The following is a 19374-nucleotide window of genomic DNA, read 5'->3' as shown; positions in this document are numbered from 1 at the left end:
CAACTCGGCCTGGAATTCCTTTTGTCGTGCCTCCGCCCATGCCTTGACTTCATCGAGAGTTTGGCGGGGGAGTCTTCGTTTCTCAACCTGGGTATTAGTGGATCCCAGTAGGCGATCATTTACTGCACTTGCCCCAGCATGAGTAACTGGGGTAGTGTTCGTAAAATTTACTTCACTTGCCCCGGCTTGGGTAACCGGGGTAGTGTTTGTAAAAACTGTGTTACCGGTATTCCCCCCAGTAGCTGGGGTCGTGGTTACCGGAATTTCTCTAACCATCTTTGTAGAAGTTTGAAAAAACTGGAGAAAAATGTAGTTCTAGCTTTGTCCCACGGATGGCGCCAATGAAGAAACACTAACCTGACCCCGGACAGATTACTGGTAACCTGGGGGTTAGATAGATGTTTCCCACGAGGGGTTAGACCCTGAGAAGATGGTTCTTCTGATAACCTGCAAAACAGACACCGTGAGCTCGTCACTGAGAAGGGGGGGTTCCTCCTTGTGACCACCCTCCGGCGTGAGAATCAGATTAGATTGCTCTTTAAATATAAAATTATATTAAGAGATTGCTAGAGCAGATATCAGGTATAATATGATGATAATGTGATAAGATATGATAAGATGAGATGGTCATACCATTTGTGGTATTTATAGCCGAAGGTAGGTTTCCAAGGAGGTATGGCCGGCTGCAACAGTGTTCCTGTTCCACCAACAGTAGCCTACGCACGTGCCCTGCTGGTAGTTGGTGGGTAGGTAGCGGCTGACAGCGACCAGGCCTGCTGTATACTATTCCTTTTCCACCAACTGTCAGCTACGCACGTGGTATGACAAGAGTTGGTGAGTAGGCAGCGGCTAATAGTGACATACAGTGTAGGAGCATGCTGCTTGCCATACTGTTGTCTATAAGCTGTCGTATCTTTAGTCAGATCTTTTTCCCATACCTCGTCAGGTACAGTACAGAAGATCTTCCTGTATCGTACGGACTGGCTTATTTGGGCGGGAGTATTCCCCCTCCCGCCCTTGTGCGGGATTGTTCCCGGCTTCGCTCATTCCTTCAGGTGACACTGAACGATTGAGAGCTAGGTGCCTTGTGCGTGTAGCCTTGCTGCGCGGGTGGCCTTCCCTAATGGCTTGTATCCAAGGCTGCGGGGACAGGCGGAGTCCTTCACCATTGGGAGGCATTTCCTGCGGGACCAGCTTGCGTACTGCGCGTAAGGACGTCACGTCTCTGAGCATGGTTGGTCCTGCGGATCCAGTTGGTTTCTGCCCAGACGTCCCTGTTTAAGGTGAGTCTTGCGGGTCCAACTGGGCTCTGCTGGGACCTACCTCTTCAACTATGGTTACATCATGATGAGCAGGCCCGTCTTATAACCAAAACGGGTCAGGTGGTAAGTTGTTAATTTCAGTAGGTACTCGAATTTTATCAACTTGAGTAAGAGCATCTCCACCATTATATCAACAGTGATACCTTGCATACGAATATTATACAATTATTTAATCAACTATTATAACACATAACACATAGAAAAGAAAAATAACCACAACTACACAAGCATACCTTTAACCCAACCATGTTTATATACTATCAAATGAATATGTTGTAGATAAATTTTGGGACAGTTCTGCCCAAAACGTAGCACCTGCAGCATAGAAGATGTAGGATATTAAAAATCATGAACTTCAACAAATCATGAGAAATATGTTAGTAATATTCAATCAAACTTGTACAGGCGATTATGTGTACCTCTCTGACGTCCTCTAACATCAAATTGCCAGATTTGGTTTCAGCAAAGAGGACACGAAATTTGATAGCTACACATACATATGATATATTCTGAATTTTGACATGCCTTTAAAAACTCTTTGAAGGTTGATAATTGATTTGCTCATTTTCAGAGAGTCGTGAACTGTGAACAACCAAAATGCCTTTAGAAACTCTGATGGTCATTACAGTTACAGTGTTGGCAAAGAACTCGATTAGGGTTTATATGTTGTGGGGGGCGATGATTTAGGGAGTGTAACCGCCGTAACGCAGAATAGGGGAATCGGAGAGAGGTTGTGCAACCTCCCTCAACTCCTCCTTCTAGAAGCTTTTTTAGCAGTTTGAACGGCTAGGATCTTAACTTAAAGAGTTTAGACGGCTGAGATGATCTTAAAATACAGTTATTGATAGGGGGAACAATATATTATGTAATTAGAATTATATGCTGGATTAATTCACTATTGTATATTTTGAGGTGTTATGAGTTAATCGTATCAAATACATGGCTGGACCATCTAGGGTAAGAGATTGGTGCATCTCTTATATAGTAATCAACCAAATATAGGATCTCTCAAAATAGTGTGTTTTAATTGATATGAAACAATATCAAGTCATATATTTGTATCTTAAAGAGTTGCCGGATTATTATAAAAATATATCTTGCAAATTTAATAATTAAAAGATTAGAAATCGTGAATCCAATAATAAGTACCATAAAATTATTTGTCTTCATATTGTCTGCAGAGAAAAGAAAAAGAAAAAAAAGGCATAATATTCTAAATAAAAACACACACTATCATAGAAAAATTATACATAACAACCTAAACGTTTTGCGAAGCCCAAAAACTAAAAAAAAAATGCTCATTTTCAAAAGATGAACTAAATACTTAAAATATTACTTTATAAGATAAATTTGAAAAATGTGATTATAACACATATGCACAATCTCCATCGGATTATTTTAAGTAAAAAATGCATTATTTATAGATGATCCGGGAAGAAAACGTATTAGTTTTACATAAAATGCTATATTTTTTAGGGGAAAGAAATCGCTCACAGTCTTTATGTAATGTTCAAAAACACACTTTGTATTCTTTTTATATAACCACCTTGACAATTTTTTTAATTGTTGGAAAATGTTTTACTTGTATACTGTTTCTTTTTAAGTAATTTAGGAATAAGAGAAGTGATAAATGGGTATGTGTAATCGTTAAAAAAAAAGAGTTCAAAGTAGATTTTTTTTTCTTAATAAGAATGATATAGTAAATGACTTTTTTTTGAAGAAGCAAACAAAAAACAAATTCTAGAGCGGACAATATTTGTCTTTTATAGCAAGTAAAACAATAAAATATGAAACATTGATGGCTGAGTAAATTTTTTTGTATAAAATGATATAACTTTTGGTCACTTAAGTGTAGTGAAATTATTTTTGACACTAACCAATCATGTACTGTCATAATATTTTTACACGGACTATTTTAAGGGTTGACAATGGTGCATTCAAACTATCCTAAAAATATATTTTTCAAATTAAATAACTCAAAAAATTATAGATATAAAAATACATAATAATTAAACAATATTTTATTAAAAAAAACTATTCTCAATTCCATCGTTTTTGACTTTTGTTATGAGTTCAAACGTGTCATTATCGTGAACATTAATTTGTCTGACCATATGTCGTCATTTTAAACACACTTGGTGTTGTGTACGCTCGCTTGATCCTCTCTCCGAAACAAAATAGTTCCAAACTGGTGGCCAAAATTTCAACGTTCGTTGCTCCACGAGGTCCATGTCTTCCAAAACATGAACTCAAGCCTTAGCTAACGCTACTTCTTCTACACGGCTCCATCTTCGTGACGTAATTCGTTGGGGATTTGGCTGCTCCATGTAAAAATTGTTTAAATTTGAAGAGAATGAAAAAGTTGTTGTAGAATATGTGTAAATGTGTTTGGTTATTTATAAAGGAGAAAAAAGAAAAAAAAATAGAAATCGGACGTAGACGAGACACTAACTTCGTTAGGGTTTGGGGTAAAAATGTCATTTTTCAAAGTTCAAGGGATAAAATCAAATTTTCATTTATTATATATTCCACCATCTCTCTCCACCCAAACACCACCCCTCTTCCCTGTCGACAACCGCCAACCACCACCGCCAATGATAGCCACCAACCACAACAGCTACCACCGAGTTGTTTTTACCAAAATAGGGGGTGAAGAAAAACTATTTACCAATATAGGTGATTTTAAGACTATTTACCAAAATAGGTTTTTTTTATCAAGACCAACTTTAATAAGTTTTGTACATTACTTTTTTATATATTAAGTTGTATATGTATATGTATGTCTATTATATCTATGGGCAAGGGATCCTCCCACACCACCGTTGATCCTCATACACCATTTTTTGTCCTATATGGCACGTATAGGGCTATACGGTAGTATAGGACCTGAATCGTGTCAGTTTGTGTCTGAGATTGGCGGCCATCGTTTATAGTGCCTCGTATATGCCTATACGGGTCGTACAGGCCTATACGGCCGTATAGACACTTTTTTTTTTTCTAAAATGATGATCATATATACAATATATGTGATTTATACGGGTCGTATTTGGCTCGCTTATCTTAACGGGCTTAAATGTTGAGCTCGTATAGGGCTACAAAATGATTCCTATTTTGAATAGAAACGGTACCATGTTGTGGTTTATGTTGTGGACCATAAAACAAGGGGAATATTGTTGAACAATTATCACTTGACAATGAGTGAACTATAACCCCAAACCTAGCAGCAATCAAAAAACCCGTATAAACGAGCTAAATACGACCCGTATAAATCACATATATTATATATATGGTCATCATTTTTTTTTAAAAGTGTCTATATGGCCGTATAGGCCTATACGACCCGTATAGGCCTATACGACTATTGTATATATGGTCATCATTTTTTTTTATAAAAAGTGTCTAGACGGTCGTATAGCCCTATACGACCGTATAGGTTTTATGGTTTTGTGAGAAGGCAATACGAGCCATTTAATGCCTATACGGCTCGTATAGGCCTATACGGTCGTATAGGCTGCAAAAAGCTGTTTTATTGTCCCCTTATCAGGCATTCGTACCCTATACGGCTGTATAGGCCTATACGAGCCGTATAGGTATGTGGGGGTGGTATATGAGGATCACATCCCTATCTTTGTATGAATCCATCTATATTTTAATAATTGCTTTTAGCAAAGCCTAATTATCAAAGTCTGCAACTCCATTTCCGTCACCATCTCCATCAGGCTTCCGGCCGGCCACCAATCCCACCATCATCATCATGCATCACTTGCATCGCTGTCACTCGTGAGATGGTTATATTTCAGAACACGCAAAGTTGAAGAGATATAGACGATAGATATGGTGCAGGTCGACTTATAGGTTTAGATCTCGGTTTTCGGTGTTTTGGCCTGTGTTGGGTTTTACGTTTTCCGGCGAACAAAGAGGGGCGGCGGCGGTTTGGTGGTTGTGAGCCCCGCCTCCCCGAACAGAGGAAGACAATGGCATGGGTTTGTCTTCATCTTCGAATCTGTTCAAGCCATCTGAAATGGTGGTCGACGAGGGGCTGTAGACGGACATGTTGGCCAGCGGTGAGGGTTATAGTAGGAGATGGTGAGGAAGAAAGAATGTACACATGATCTTTTAGTTTAATAATTAAAATCAAATTAAAAACCTATTTTGGTAAATAGTTTTAAAATAACCTATATTGGTAAATAGTATTTCCCCATCACCTATTTTGGTAAAAAATTCCACCACCACCACCGGAACTATACCGCCGGAACTTGGAAACTTAAAAAGCCTTCAACAAATCTACCTCGAGTATTACAACACTACCGGCGTAAGTTGTTTTCCTATAGTTGCAGCACCTCTAGCCGGTAACTCACCGATGAAATTCGTTCAGCCGATATTGATCCGTGAAGCTTTTTACGGAACAGGTTCAGTCAAGCGAGGTTTTTGAGGTTCCGGAACCAGTCTGGTATCTCGCCTGTGAATAAGGTATCACTGTTTTAAAGTTTTCCAATTTCAGGCGGGACTTCACCAGAGAGGCCGCGGTTAGCGATGCCGAAGCTGCGGAGGTTAGATATGTTATCAATTTCCGGCGGAATACCGCCGGTGTAAGTGTTGTAATACCCGAGGTAGATTTGTTGAAGGCTTCTTATGTTTCCAAGTTTCTGCTGGTATAGTTCTGGTGGTGGTGGTGGCAACTGTGGTGGTTGGTGGCTGTCAGTGGCGGCAGTGGTTGGTGGTTGTCGGCAGGGAAGAGGGTGGTGGTTGGGTGGAGAGGGATGGTGAAATATATAATAAATGAAATTTTGATTTTATCCCTTGAACTTTAAAAAATGACATTTTTTACCCCAAACACTAACGAAGTTAGTGTCTCGTTACTGCGGAAGTGCTAGAAGAAAATACGTTAAAAGTTGAGAGTGTTGGGGAACATTTCGTAAGTTGAGAGTGCTATCTACCAATGTGTTAAAGTTGAGAGTATTTAAAACCAATATCCCATAAAAAAATAACATTTAATAATTCAAAATTAGGTTAATGTGTATTAGTGTATATATTGACTAAATCAGAAGCGTTGATAGTTTTTAAGTCAAATTGTTAACATACTTGAAGGGATGGCATGCCAATTAGAGTAGACCTAATTTGACATGTCAAATTTTGAGCGGTATATGTCAAAAATTTGAGCGTGTTCAAATGAATCGATGTAAAGTAATTAGCTTATTCTTTGAAGGATATTTTAATAATTATCACCTCTGGTTTTTAAGACATTAAACCGTAAAATTAAAAGCCAAGGAGATGCAATGTTAACTTGGACTAGAAAAAAAAAATCCATTTTCATGTTTGAGACGACTTCACAAATAAGTTAAAAGAAGTAAAGTTTATAAAGGCAAAGAGAAAGGAAAACGTAATTTGCCCAAATCTAAGAACAATTTTCATTGTGAATGCCGTCAATTCATCAAATTAGTATCCTGTCATGCATTAACTCATTGCCAAATCCCTTTCCAAACCACAAATTTGAACCCACTTTTCCCTACAACACATTGACCTTTCTCTCACTATGTCCACCATCATCCGCAGCTGTCTCTCTCTCCAAATTTAAATAAGTCATTTGTCATTTGTGCTTCATATACATTATTTTTATTTTAATCATGGCTGTTTTTGAGATTTTGAATGCTCTAAAGGAGTACTAAAAATGCACTTATGTTATTTAATATAATAATTTCTTTGATCCAAATGTAAGGTAAGCAGGTAATATGGCGAGGAACCTAAATGCATCAAATGCAAAAGGAATAAAAATGTGTTGTCTTTCAATGCATGTTTTCTCGGGTTTGATCACTCTGCATGAAACGGCTTTTAAGGTGACCTGGCCAACCATGAAAACGCTTCCTACGTATCCATCTAAAGACCAAAATGTCAGTTGGTCTGAGTGTTAATCTTCGTTCTAACGTGTTGGTCCAAAAATTCACTCATGCTTCTTTTTTGATCGATATCTCGGCACACTGAAATGTGTCAAACAAAATGACCCGCACCAAGTCGTGTTGGTACTTGAACCCCGGGAGGTCTTTAAAATGTATTGTGTGCTCCATAAATGAGTCCAAACACGCCTTTCGAAAAACAATGCATATCTCATCATTCGGGAATATAGGAATTATGTAGCGATACTTAAGAATAGTATGATACTCCATCGATGTTATATGTTGGGCCAACCCATCTATAGGGATGGTTAGAAAAAAAAAATCTTAACCATGTAGCGTAGACACTCAAAATCGACTTTTTGTCTAATGGTTATGTTAAAGTGTACTTCCAACTACTAGACAATTTTACTAAAAAAGGTACTCACCATTGCATATTGGGCTTGGATGTTTTTTTTTGTTTTTTTTTCTTTTTTTTTTGGTGGGGGGGTGGGGGGCTCGTTAGTGAAACCGTTGAAATCAAAGATTGGAATCGTATCATGAATACAACCATAATAAAATACATGCCACATAAACCATTATCTCGCAAGTTGTGGATCCAAAGCACCAAAGATTGGCCACAAAAGCATAGGATGAAGCATCTAAAGCCAAATACAATCCTAAACCCCCAGACTTAATAGACAAGGAAGTGAGTCGCCATTTGAAATCTTCAAAGAAAGGATCTGCACAAACCACAATGCACTCAATTGCTTGGCACAATCCTTTGTCAAAGAACGTCGCCCCCTTATGTATACGGGTTGGCTTGAGGACAAGCCAAAAAAAAGTTTTGCAATATCCATACAAAATCGATGATAGTTACGATAATAATAAATGAAAACTAAGTTACAGTAATAAAAAAAGGACGTAAAGATGGGCTAAATTGAAGAGTGAGCTTTATACTTTATAGTTGTAAAAAAGGGTCTATATACATACAAAATTGGCTTATTAGTCGTCTCTAAATGTTATTAATATATATCTGTATGTAAATAAAGTTTAAAAGTTCCGAGCCTCTCTCGATAGCGGCCATTGGTGGCGGTTGAGACCCGAATACTCTCCGGGCAGGCCCTATTTTAATATCTACATGATCATGTGCCCAAATTGTAACCAAGGGCCAGAAAATTGTGACAATGTTGTTAAATGTGTTGAAATGTAATTGTGGTTACGGATTAAAGTATTGTACGTATCTTGATGGACATGTGTCCATTGTTGACTAACTTTCTCGTGAAAAAGAAAAAAAAAGGTAGAAAAATTATATATTTCAAAGATCTTCATGATGAAGTTGGTGGAAGTAAATAATTAGTTTCAATCAAGAGAGTGATGACAGCCTAACCCACAATCTAATCGAAGTCTTTAACTTTAGTTTTAGTTGGCAAATTATTTGGACAAATGAGTGAGTCATGTGACTCCTTGATGCTAATCAACCACCAATTCCTGTCCCATCAACTTCCCAACACTAGCATATGTATGTAGTCCACGACATGATAGATGGGCCATGTCGAATGTGAGAAGATGACGGACAATGGACTTTTAGACGTGTGTCGTCTTCTATCTGGCTGGCCAAATGGAACCACGCCGTGACGATGACTATTTGCATTGTGCCTGGCCTAATTTTCTAATTAAGCATATCTAAGGACCCCCAAATAAATGACCGTTAATGCAACTGTAAAATTGATTCTTAACGCCCATGAAAACTCTAAAGAATTAAACACACGTCTATGATGTCTTTGAAAAGTATAATTTACCTAAACGTAAGTTAATTAAATCACAATATTGAGCCTAATCATTGGATATTTTACCCGTTTAATTAATGGGACATGTTTGGATTTTACTAAATTTATACAAGGTAATCTAACTATTTATATAATAGAAAATATATATCAAGTTAAACCCACTAGGTTTTTCACAAATTAATTATTGCTCACCAACATGTTTGGCCAGCTCGTGTTTACAAACAATTATAAGTTTTGTGTGAAGACAACACGATTTTAAGTGTGTATGAGTTAGGGTTGAGGCTTTTAACACAAAAACATATGTATTCTTGCTGTTTAAATCTAATTATCCAATTCATAATATATATATATATATATAGAGGTGAGTTAATGTCCATAATGGCTTATCGTACATTACGTACGTGAGATCCTGCACTACCCGATCCTAATTGCAATTAGAACTAAATAAACCAATAAACCCAATAAAATAACTCAATAAAAAAGTCTAAATCGTAACCCAATAAACCAATTTTAAATTTTAATTATCTAAATCCAATAAAAACACTTCTTTTACTTAACGCCCAATTTTTCTAGACTTTGATCTTAAAATTGTTAACGATTCTCAGAGATGATCCTGATTGTCGCCTATGTGAATATGAATGAAGATTTTTGATACCACGGAAAAACCAACAGATAGTAATGAGTAATCGAGAGCATCGATCGGGTGTTAGTAGTTAATAGTTTTTCAATAAGCTATGAGGCCCGTTTTCTTCATATTTCATCTATTATTTGTAATTTGGGTAAATTATATCTTTAGAATCACGTAGCATTACATACCATTATACGTTATACATGAGAGATAAGTGTACGTGCGGGTGGGTGCATGGATTGTAGTTGTGGGTCATTGACACGTGCAAATAGTATAGCTGGCAGCAATAGAATAATGATGATGATGGATTCCCACCGTTTCATCCAGTGTGTGGGTCCCTTCCACGTCTATTATATTTGACCACCCAAACATTCCCGCCATGCAACACCAAACAATATCCTAAAACTAATTCATAGTTGTGATCCAACTGATACAAAATTGACACATATTTGATACATGAATCATTGAATATAAGAGAGAACTAGTAAACATTAGTTTCTCTAAAGTTTGATGGCAAAATTAAATTAGATCTTTGATATTCGACAAAATAGTGATCGTATCTTAATCTCTATTATTAAGTTACACGATGATTCACAGGTTGTTGAATAAGTATTCATACACGTAAGACCGTTGTAATGGCAGATAGCTATTACAAAAATAAAAAAAATGTTAAGTAAAAGAAGAAAATGAAAACAGATAATATTCAGTCCTTAAAATAGGCATTCATTAGCCATTAGGTTTTCAAAACAGGCAAGTGCATATATATATATATATATATATATATATATATATATATGTACAATTATTGAGGGATCAATTCTTCAAAACAGGCAAGTACACATAAAAAAAATAAAAAAACTTTAAAATAGGCGTTCATTAGGTTTTCATAACTAGGCTCACCAATGAAAAAAATACATGTAATCTTTTTAAGACACCATTAAGAAGCAACTAAAACTAACACTAAATCATTTGTTTGGATTTTCGATAGTTTGTAGAACAACTGTTGTGTCTTCGGTTATTTCATGTAAGCAGTTTACCAGGTTAACTGTTTGGAGCAATAGTTATCAAAAACTTCATAATAAAGAGCAACTGATGCTTGAGCAATCAGTTGTTTGGTATTTGGTCATCAGTTTTTTGCAAGGTTCAACAAGAGAGATGACATTGACACCGTTATTTATCGGTAATCATCACCGATAATCTTATGTTGACATATTGATTATGGGTGATGCTATTTTTTACATGCACCGATTGATTTTATCGACGGTTCAACAGTAACAACTTTACTGACGGATTATTGAAAAAAAGTTTTACATCTTAAAGGCCATCAGTAATCCATTTGTAAGTATTCCTTAATAACAAAATAAATGAAATTTTATATTGTTTTAAATTTGCTGCCACAAAATTACAAATAAAATCTAAAATTTAAATATCTTTTTGCTACATTATAGCTATAAATAAACCTAAAATTATATTTATTTCCTGAAATATGTTTACAAATTAACAAAATAAAAAAAATATGAAAGTTAATAGAAAATATAATTTAAAACTAATTTATGAAATTAAAAAAAAAAAAAAACTCTAGTGATTAAGTTATATTAGGCTCTAGTTTGCACATATCTAGTGAAGAAGTTGCATCAAGCTCAATTTGAGCACATGACTATAAACTATTGACCATATATGATACCTTCATGTATCCCACTGTGCCATTGTCCTTCATATCGGGGTATTTATTGGCCTCACCACTGAATGAAGTAAATCTTTGTCATGACAAAGATTTGAACTTAATTATGTAGAAAAACCACACTAAAGTTGTCTTGGTAGAATCAATACATACAAACTAAATACATGAAAGGTAACTACTTCAACAAGGTATATACAATTTGGACTTGGTTCGGAGTATTCACCGATAATCATCGCATTGCATATGAACTCTATTCATATCCATTTTCTTTAGTCTACCACAAAAGATTTAATTGTTAATGGAAAATAATGAGCAAGTGTGATAGACATTTAACACTTATCCTCTTTCTTTTCCTCTTTCTTTTGTGTTATGAAATAATGACAATGATTAAGTGAAAATGTTAGGAGTTCATGACGGTTTCAGAGATCAAGAAAAAGTCATAAGCATTGTGCAAAGCCATGACTGAAGTTATAGGGTTAGTCCACATTTGCACATCTCAAGTGAAAATTTAACATAAACATTATACATTATACATATACATATATAATACATACATAAATCATACATATACATGCATATATATATGAACCATAAATACATATACATATACCATGCATACACATATAAATATACCATAGTAACCATACACACACATACCATACATACACTAATATATAGTGGAAAGAGAGTAAAGACTACACAGTGGTGATGGTTTGAGATAGGGATGACAATGAGTTGGGTTTTAGACTTGTTTAAGTGATCTCAACCCCATACCTGATTATAAAATCTCATCCCATACACGGTCCAAAACTCGTCGGGTATTTGTGAGATAATCTCCCATCGATTATTGGGCATACTCGTGGGCTATATAAACGTTACTTTTATTAAAAATGTAGGTTCACGAGTGGATCTAACTATCACAACCCGAGAATCATAACTCAACAGTGAAAGATTCGATTAAGTCATTTTGGGTGGTGACATATGTCGTTTCAAACAACCATTATTCAAGTTCATGTTACATGACTTTATTCAAACATTAGAGTCTTTAACGTGTTATATTACATGACTTTTATTCAAACTACATGTTGATGTATATGTCGTGCTCTAATAAAAAACAAGTATTTATAAAGCTTAAATACCTATAACTAGTTCGGGTAAGTAAGGTCGTCTCCACAGGAAATCAGTGGAAAATGCAAGTAAAGTTCACAATTATTAATTATTATACTAAGGTGGACAAACGATGTCAAGCGGTTTAGAATAGTTGATTTATAAGAAAACACGATTATAACTTACAGGTTGTAAACAATTATGAGAGAATGATTCTTATGAGAGAATGATTCACTTCAGGTTCAGGTAAAGTGATAACCGACTAATCACAGATTCTTAAAGATTAATTGCGCAGTAATTACTAAACCTAACAGTTGGGTTGCGAGGACAAACGATACCCTAACCGAATTGTTGACACAACTGAACTTCGGCTTACCCATTACCAGTTTAATGTATGAAAATGTAACATCGTGAAAGTTTCGAATAAAAAATACTAAGTTTCAAAAGTTAAAGGACCAAAAATGTCAAAATTCTAAACTCCAAGGTTAAAAATAAAAATTATGTTTTCTTGGCCGATCGCGATACATGACGGACTTAGGGCCAATGTCATCGTGTATCGCGATGACTCACTCTGACAAGCAGACACGTGTCCCGCCACGTGTCCCCATGTGGCATAAAGATCACCACGTGTCACCACGTGGCACCGCGTCCGCCACGAGGTGCCACGTGGCAGCCCTAGTTGTGACTGGGCAGACCTACGTCGCAATACGCGACGGGTCAATCAAGGGACCATCGCGTATCGCGATGGGTCCCCTGATTTGCCTATAAATAGCGGGCATGAGCCCTCTCACTCCTCACACCATTTTACATAGCCCTTTCTCTCTCTAAAGCATACTCTCTCTCACTAACTCAATAAACGTGCCAAATCTCCTCGTAATCCGTCCAATAACCGACGTTTCCTCGATTTTCGTGCCTCACGCCGACGACATCACTTTAAAGACCAAGTCATCCAAGACGTCCCGACGACCCGCCTCGATAAGCGTGTCGACGTGTGGTGAATTGTTGGTGTGTCTCGATTCGTGTGCAAAGGAAAAGGTGTCGAAGAAAAGTGTCGATCAAGAAAGTTCAAAAGAAACGTGACGGTGTCAGAGTGCTACTCTAGTTTCTAGGATTATTATAAGCCAAACAAGGTAGACATAATGCCCGAATAAAATAATAATAATAAAATATTAAAAGTCTTAAAATCCTAAGTCGAGAATATACTCAATACCTCGAAATGATAAAAGAAAACATAACAAAGAATTTAAAAGAAAGTAATGTGATTATAATATGATTCTTTGTTATAATTATTATTTAAGTTTAGTATTATTCTTAGATAATAAGTAAAAGAAAAGTATATGTTTTTTAAAGAAGAAGAAACGTAGTATTTTAAAGTAAAACAAGTAAATCTAGAGGTTTAACTTGTAAAAAGAAAAGAAAGAAAAGATACTTTTAAATTAAATGTTTAAAGTGAAGAAAAAATGTTTTGAACTAAAGGTTCATAAAGAAAATATAATCGACGTAAAGATTATAAAAAGAGATTAGAGGTCTTAAGCCAGATTAAAGATCCGACTAACAAAAAGTTATACTCGTATTATAGGTGCGAGATAGCAAAGAAAGGAAAGAACCGGCCAGTGTATTGAAGCTGATCATTTCAAGAAAAAAAGTATACGCCCCAACTTTATAAACTTGTATTAATCGAATCAAACAAATAAAATGATTACCTGAGATTACGTATCTCTAAAACATTATAATCAAAAGTAATCGCTAGCCCTCAGGCTGTCGTGTTGATCCTTACATATGTGGTAAAAAGTCGGTGGGCACACCGCACCATACCTGGTCATGACCTCCGCCATGATGGGCTCGACCTAAGTTACGTCCGAGTGAGACTGACCATGTGTATATGTATGGTACCTAAGTAATGTCGAACGCTGCGGTTTACTAGGGTGTCTTGTGTGACTTGATTTTATATTTGTACTTTGTTTTAAACTTGATTATTCCTAAGCCATGATGGGTCGGACCTAAATTATGTCTCGAGGGGTAATCAAGTAAAAGAAAATATATTCGCGTCAGCATATTCACCAGCATGTGTTGCCGACGTATTTTCTAAATATTTTGCAGGTAATCAAGAATAGGAGCTTGGGATGCCGAAGTGCTTAAGATATCTGATGGCTCAGATCATTTTGTTAATATAAAATATATAATGATGGTTTAACATAAACAAGTAACCTTTTGTATAAACAAGTAATACTTTAAACGAGTATTTTATAAATCCCGTCTTTTGATTGTAAATAATAATATTTTAATCCACATATATATAACTTCCGCTTTAAAACCCGCAACTCTGAATTACTTACAAATGTGGTACCAACATATGTGTCGCACGCTTAGGCTGTGGTTTGGGGTGTGACAGAAAATAAATTATAAGCAATGACTACTGATTACTGGTTCAATGACATAAGAGCTAACCCTACATGTGATGAACACAACCAAAAAAGTGATGCAAAGTTTGATAATCAAAATCATAAACTGTTTAAACAATCAATTCTAATGTAAAACAAGATTAAAGACATTCAATCAAGTTTATATTCATTCAAAACATAGAATCTGATCAAAGTTAGTTTACACAAAACCCTAGCCTAAAGTGAATACAATGGTTTTAGCCTGATATCGGCATCACGAAGGATTCGCTAATTTGATGAGAAGATGAAAGCATGCGATGAACGGACGAACCGGAGGCTTCGGAATGGTGGAAAATCGTACTAGAGCTTGTACTTGGTTGATGGAATGAAGGATAGGTCGAAATAAGAGCTCAAAACTGATTATATCAAAGTTAGGGTAATTTTCCCGTCAGAAGGGATGTTTGCGCGACATTAACATCCAGGGGGTGAGTCTTAGCGCCATGCTAAAGACTCATTTGTCTGATGATCTTAGAGTGTCTCTAACATCACCCTCGAGACCCTTTAGCGTCGCGCTAAGGGGTATCTGACACACCAACTTTATTTTATTCTTTAATTTGCATAGGAAAGCGTGACAATCATCATGAGTCTTTCTACATCTTCGTTCCAAGTCCGTAATTCATCCCGATAAGCGTCTTTAATTTCAAGTATCATGAAACACATAAACACACTTGAAGTACCAACGTTCACATATTATTTAAAGTAAAAGTAAACAAATAAAATCATAATATACATGACTTTTAGCCGACCATCACATATCCAACTTAAAAGTCAACATTTTCCATTCAAACACACGTCACCATTTTTCCACGCCTTCCACGAAGCTCCATAACATCATTTACCCGAAATGCATGTTAAAACCATTTGTCAACACGAATGTTAGTGAGTTCTCAAATAATATTATTTCCAAAACCATGGTACACAATTTATTATTTCAAACAAACATAAAGATGAACTATACTATTATCCTCCGACATCATGCATACATAACAACTTTATATATCAAATTACACTGCATTTCAAAATGTTACACATAAATTACATTACGTTTACAAAACTTCATATCATATATAAGCCTGTAGGTCATGGGAAATCTCCCTAATCTAGTGATTGCTCATTGTAACACTTTTACTTTGGGTTATTTTATTATCAGACCGATAAGATCGTAGCATTAGTTACAAATAAGTTGCATTACATTTTCATATATTATAAAAGGTAGGATGAGAAATGTTAGTAACTGTAACACGAACATGTGTGTGCATGCGGTTGGTAGATAGGGTCTGGCTCCACTTTTCGAAACCATCAATTTTAGCTCAATCTGACATCCCATCGTGAGGCATACATGAAGTTCAAAGACCACCAATTCCATCTAACTCACTAACATTGATCTTCATCATTAGCTTTTACGTGTCCTCAATAGATCATGTGCATTCCACGGATAAACAGTACTTTTACATGTTTTGAAAAATCAAGATTTTGCAATTTACAGGTTTAAGGTTTCTAACGCCTACTACATTGGTTATTTATAGAAAATTAATCATTGTATTTGTTTGTGGTTTTAGAAACAGACTAAGATTGGTATTTATAGCATATATTAATGACATAAATTCCAATGGTTAGGCACCACTTATGCCTAAGCACTACAATCAGGCATCGAGGAGCTTAACCAGCTGGGGGCCATTTCTACCTAGGTGCTGAGGGTTAGGCATAAAGGGAAGCTAAACAGTTGGCACCATCTCAGCCTAGTGTTGAATGTTAAGCACCCCAAAAAAAAGAAGGTTAATTGGTTATGCAACGTTGTAGCCTAATAAACTTATTCAGGCACCGTCACAACCTAGTGTCGTATCGTTGCCAGCTTGGAAAGTTGGCTAGGTATCTGGCTTGCATGGGCTAGAAAGGTGTCAAGAAGTGCATGCTCGGCACCTCTTGAGCCTTGGCGGACAAAGCATATTATTAATCTGTTTATTATTTACATTTGGACATGTCTATAGCCACCTAATTAAACACTCAGTCATTATATTGAGGTGTTAATTCATTTTAAATGTATGGAAGACTTGCAAAACTCTATTTGTGCCTAATGGAGCCCAAAAAGATTATGTGACCAAATATCATTATATAGATCTATTCGTATTTTAAGAACTCAATGACGAGTTCTTATCAGGTGACAGAGTACGATAAAGTACCGATAAACGAAATGTTGGAAACTAATGAAAAAAGGAGTGCAAGAACCGTTAAAAGTCATTTTCTCAAAATAACTAAACACTAAGATGATCATATACTTATTTAGTACAATTAGGTTTAAAGCCTTTTATGGTAAGACAGTGGGTGGGTTGAAAAATACCCTATTTTTAAAGAAAAAATGGCTACAGTTTCCAAAGACAAAGTATGGAATTTTAAATATGGTAAGAGATATCACATAGATTTGGGGTTCCCTTTTTGTTTTTATTACTTGATTTTCTTTGCTTTGTTTTCTTTTTCAACATTCTCTACCACTTAAAGGCTGCATTGCATTCACTTCCCACCCACACCAAACACAGATTGAGAGGGAAAAAAGAAAACATAGGCAATTAATACCTGAAAAACAAAATAAAAATAAAGAATAAAAGAAAAAGGTTACACCCATTTTCAAGTTTTGGGATTGGAGGAATCTTTTCTCATTCCCTCCCATCTCACTTTATAGCAAATAAAGTCTCCAACACACCGAAAAGCATACACAACTTATCATGAAAGCAAGAAAGTGAAACCCCCGATTAGACTACCCAACGCACACTCATTCTTCAAACCATATACATATCTATATTCTTTCTATTTTATTAATTAATAATTAGTAATTCTTGTACCTCATCCTTCTAATAGTAAAACTAGTGCCCCTTGTCACCTCACTTTGATTCCATTTTCATCAATTTATGTCAATTCTTAAAAATAATCTTGAAATGTTAAAATCTTGTAATTTTTCACCTAATAATCATAGTTATGACAGAAAGAATTTCATCCCATCTTAAACCACACGTCCATATTATTAACATTCTCTCTCACTCTCTAGATTGAAAGAAAGTTGTTTCCTTTAAAAAGGATCATTACTCAAGTCAACCTCACCTCATCATTTGGTCTTGGTTCTTCATGGGGCACCCACTTTCTTTTTCTTGCTTTTCTTTCCCTTCATTTGCATAATTCACCATGAAAATGATGACAACCCTTTTGTTTCTTTCTTTCTTCATTAGTCTATATAATTGACACTCTCAATTAACAATGTCTTTACCCATCCATGGGACTCAGTAGCATGAAGGTGCATCAATTCACACGTGGTGGTGGTTTCTGGCGTGACGATGAGTCCTCATCATCAGGCCTCACCCTTGGTGCCTTCAAGCGTATGCGCCCCCTTAACCCTAAGTTAACTAGTAGTGGTAGTACAGAAACTTGTCTCACCATGAATAATGTTAGTGTTAGCAATAGCAGCAGTAGTAGCAACCATGTCACCGCAGCTTTTGATCTTAGGAGCTTTATTCGACCCGAGAGTAGCCCGATTCAACTTGTTTCACCCGACCACAAGAAAGATTCTCCTCAGGTGAACATTGTTATTAATTTGTACTTGTGTTTATTATCTTCTTTCATGCATAGTGTGACATGCTAGCAGACAAGCTAGGTGTAATGTGAGCTAAGTATAGTACATTATAGTTAAAATTAACATGTCCCTACAGTTTCAAAGGATCTTCACTGTTGTAGCATCTACATGACATGAAATGGAATATTTATAATTCTCTTTTCCAGATATTGTCCTCATAATTCTTTAAATTTAGATCTAAAATAATTTCATGACAATGGTGAAGGTGGAGACACATCCAGGAGGAACAAGATGGAATCCAACACAAGAGCAAATAGGGATCTTGGAGATGTTATATAGAGGCGGCATGCGGACTCCAAACGCGCAACAAATCGAACAAATCACCGCGCAATTAAGCAAGTATGGCAAGATAGAAGGCAAGAATGTTTTCTACTGGTTTCAGAATCACAAAGCACGCGAAAGACAGAAACAAAAGCGCAACAATCTCGGTCTAACTCATTCGCCAAGATCACTCCCATCCTCCACCATGATCAACTCCATCCCATTAAACCCTAGAGTATGATAACTTTCATCTTTAATATGTTATAAACTTATTTATATAAAAGCTGAGTTCTTGCATGTAATAAAGCAATCGTTTTTTATATTCTTGAAGGGAGAAGTAGTGGAGAGTCCATACAAAAAGTGCAGAAGCTGGTCATTTGATCAACAGTGTTTGGATCAGAAAGATGAAGAGGAAGAAGATGATCATAAAACCCTAGAGTTGTTTCCATTACATCCAGAAGGAAGATCATAAAAAGGGTGTATCTTTGTTGAAATTGTTGTTGGTTAAACTTTCACTTTCGTAGGTCTTTGTTTCGGGAAAGAAGAAAGACAAATTGTATCCTTGTACCATCTCAAGAATCAAGAAGATCTTTATGTCTTATTTATTTTTGACTTTGGAAACCAAAGCATGCTTTATCATGGAAAATGTTGCTACCTA

At 36.0% G+C, this 19374-nt stretch overlaps 1 protein-coding gene and 1 long non-coding RNA gene across 2 annotated transcripts; one reads left to right on the top strand and one right to left on the bottom strand.

The window, feature by feature from the left end:
* Positions 1-1326: 1326 nt before the first annotated feature.
* On the bottom strand, positions 1327-1853 carry LOC143577295 (uncharacterized). The gene is made up of 3 exons (XR_013143091.1): positions 1742-1853; positions 1556-1637; positions 1327-1465 (listed from the first exon to the last, which is right to left on the bottom strand). It is a non-coding gene; the product is annotated as an uncharacterized LOC143577295 (long non-coding RNA).
* A 16074-nt stretch (positions 1854-17927) lies between these two features.
* Positions 17928-19374, top strand: LOC143577294 (WUSCHEL-related homeobox 4-like). Its single transcript, XM_077061162.1, has 3 exons — positions 17928-18398; positions 18661-18951; positions 19048-19374. Exons 1-3 carry the CDS (start codon positions 18099-18101, stop codon positions 19186-19188), a joined length of 732 nt encoding a protein of 243 aa, XP_076917277.1. The 5' UTR covers positions 17928-18098; the 3' UTR covers positions 19189-19374.

This window comes from Bidens hawaiensis, unplaced genomic scaffold (genome assembly GCF_021521415.1).
Source record: "Bidens hawaiensis isolate Kalapana, Puna unplaced genomic scaffold, B.hawaiensis_p1.1 tig00028504_1, whole genome shotgun sequence".
Taxonomy (NCBI): Eukaryota; Viridiplantae; Streptophyta; class Magnoliopsida; order Asterales; family Asteraceae; genus Bidens; species Bidens hawaiensis.
This window is presented reverse-complemented; position numbering and strand designations above follow the sequence as displayed.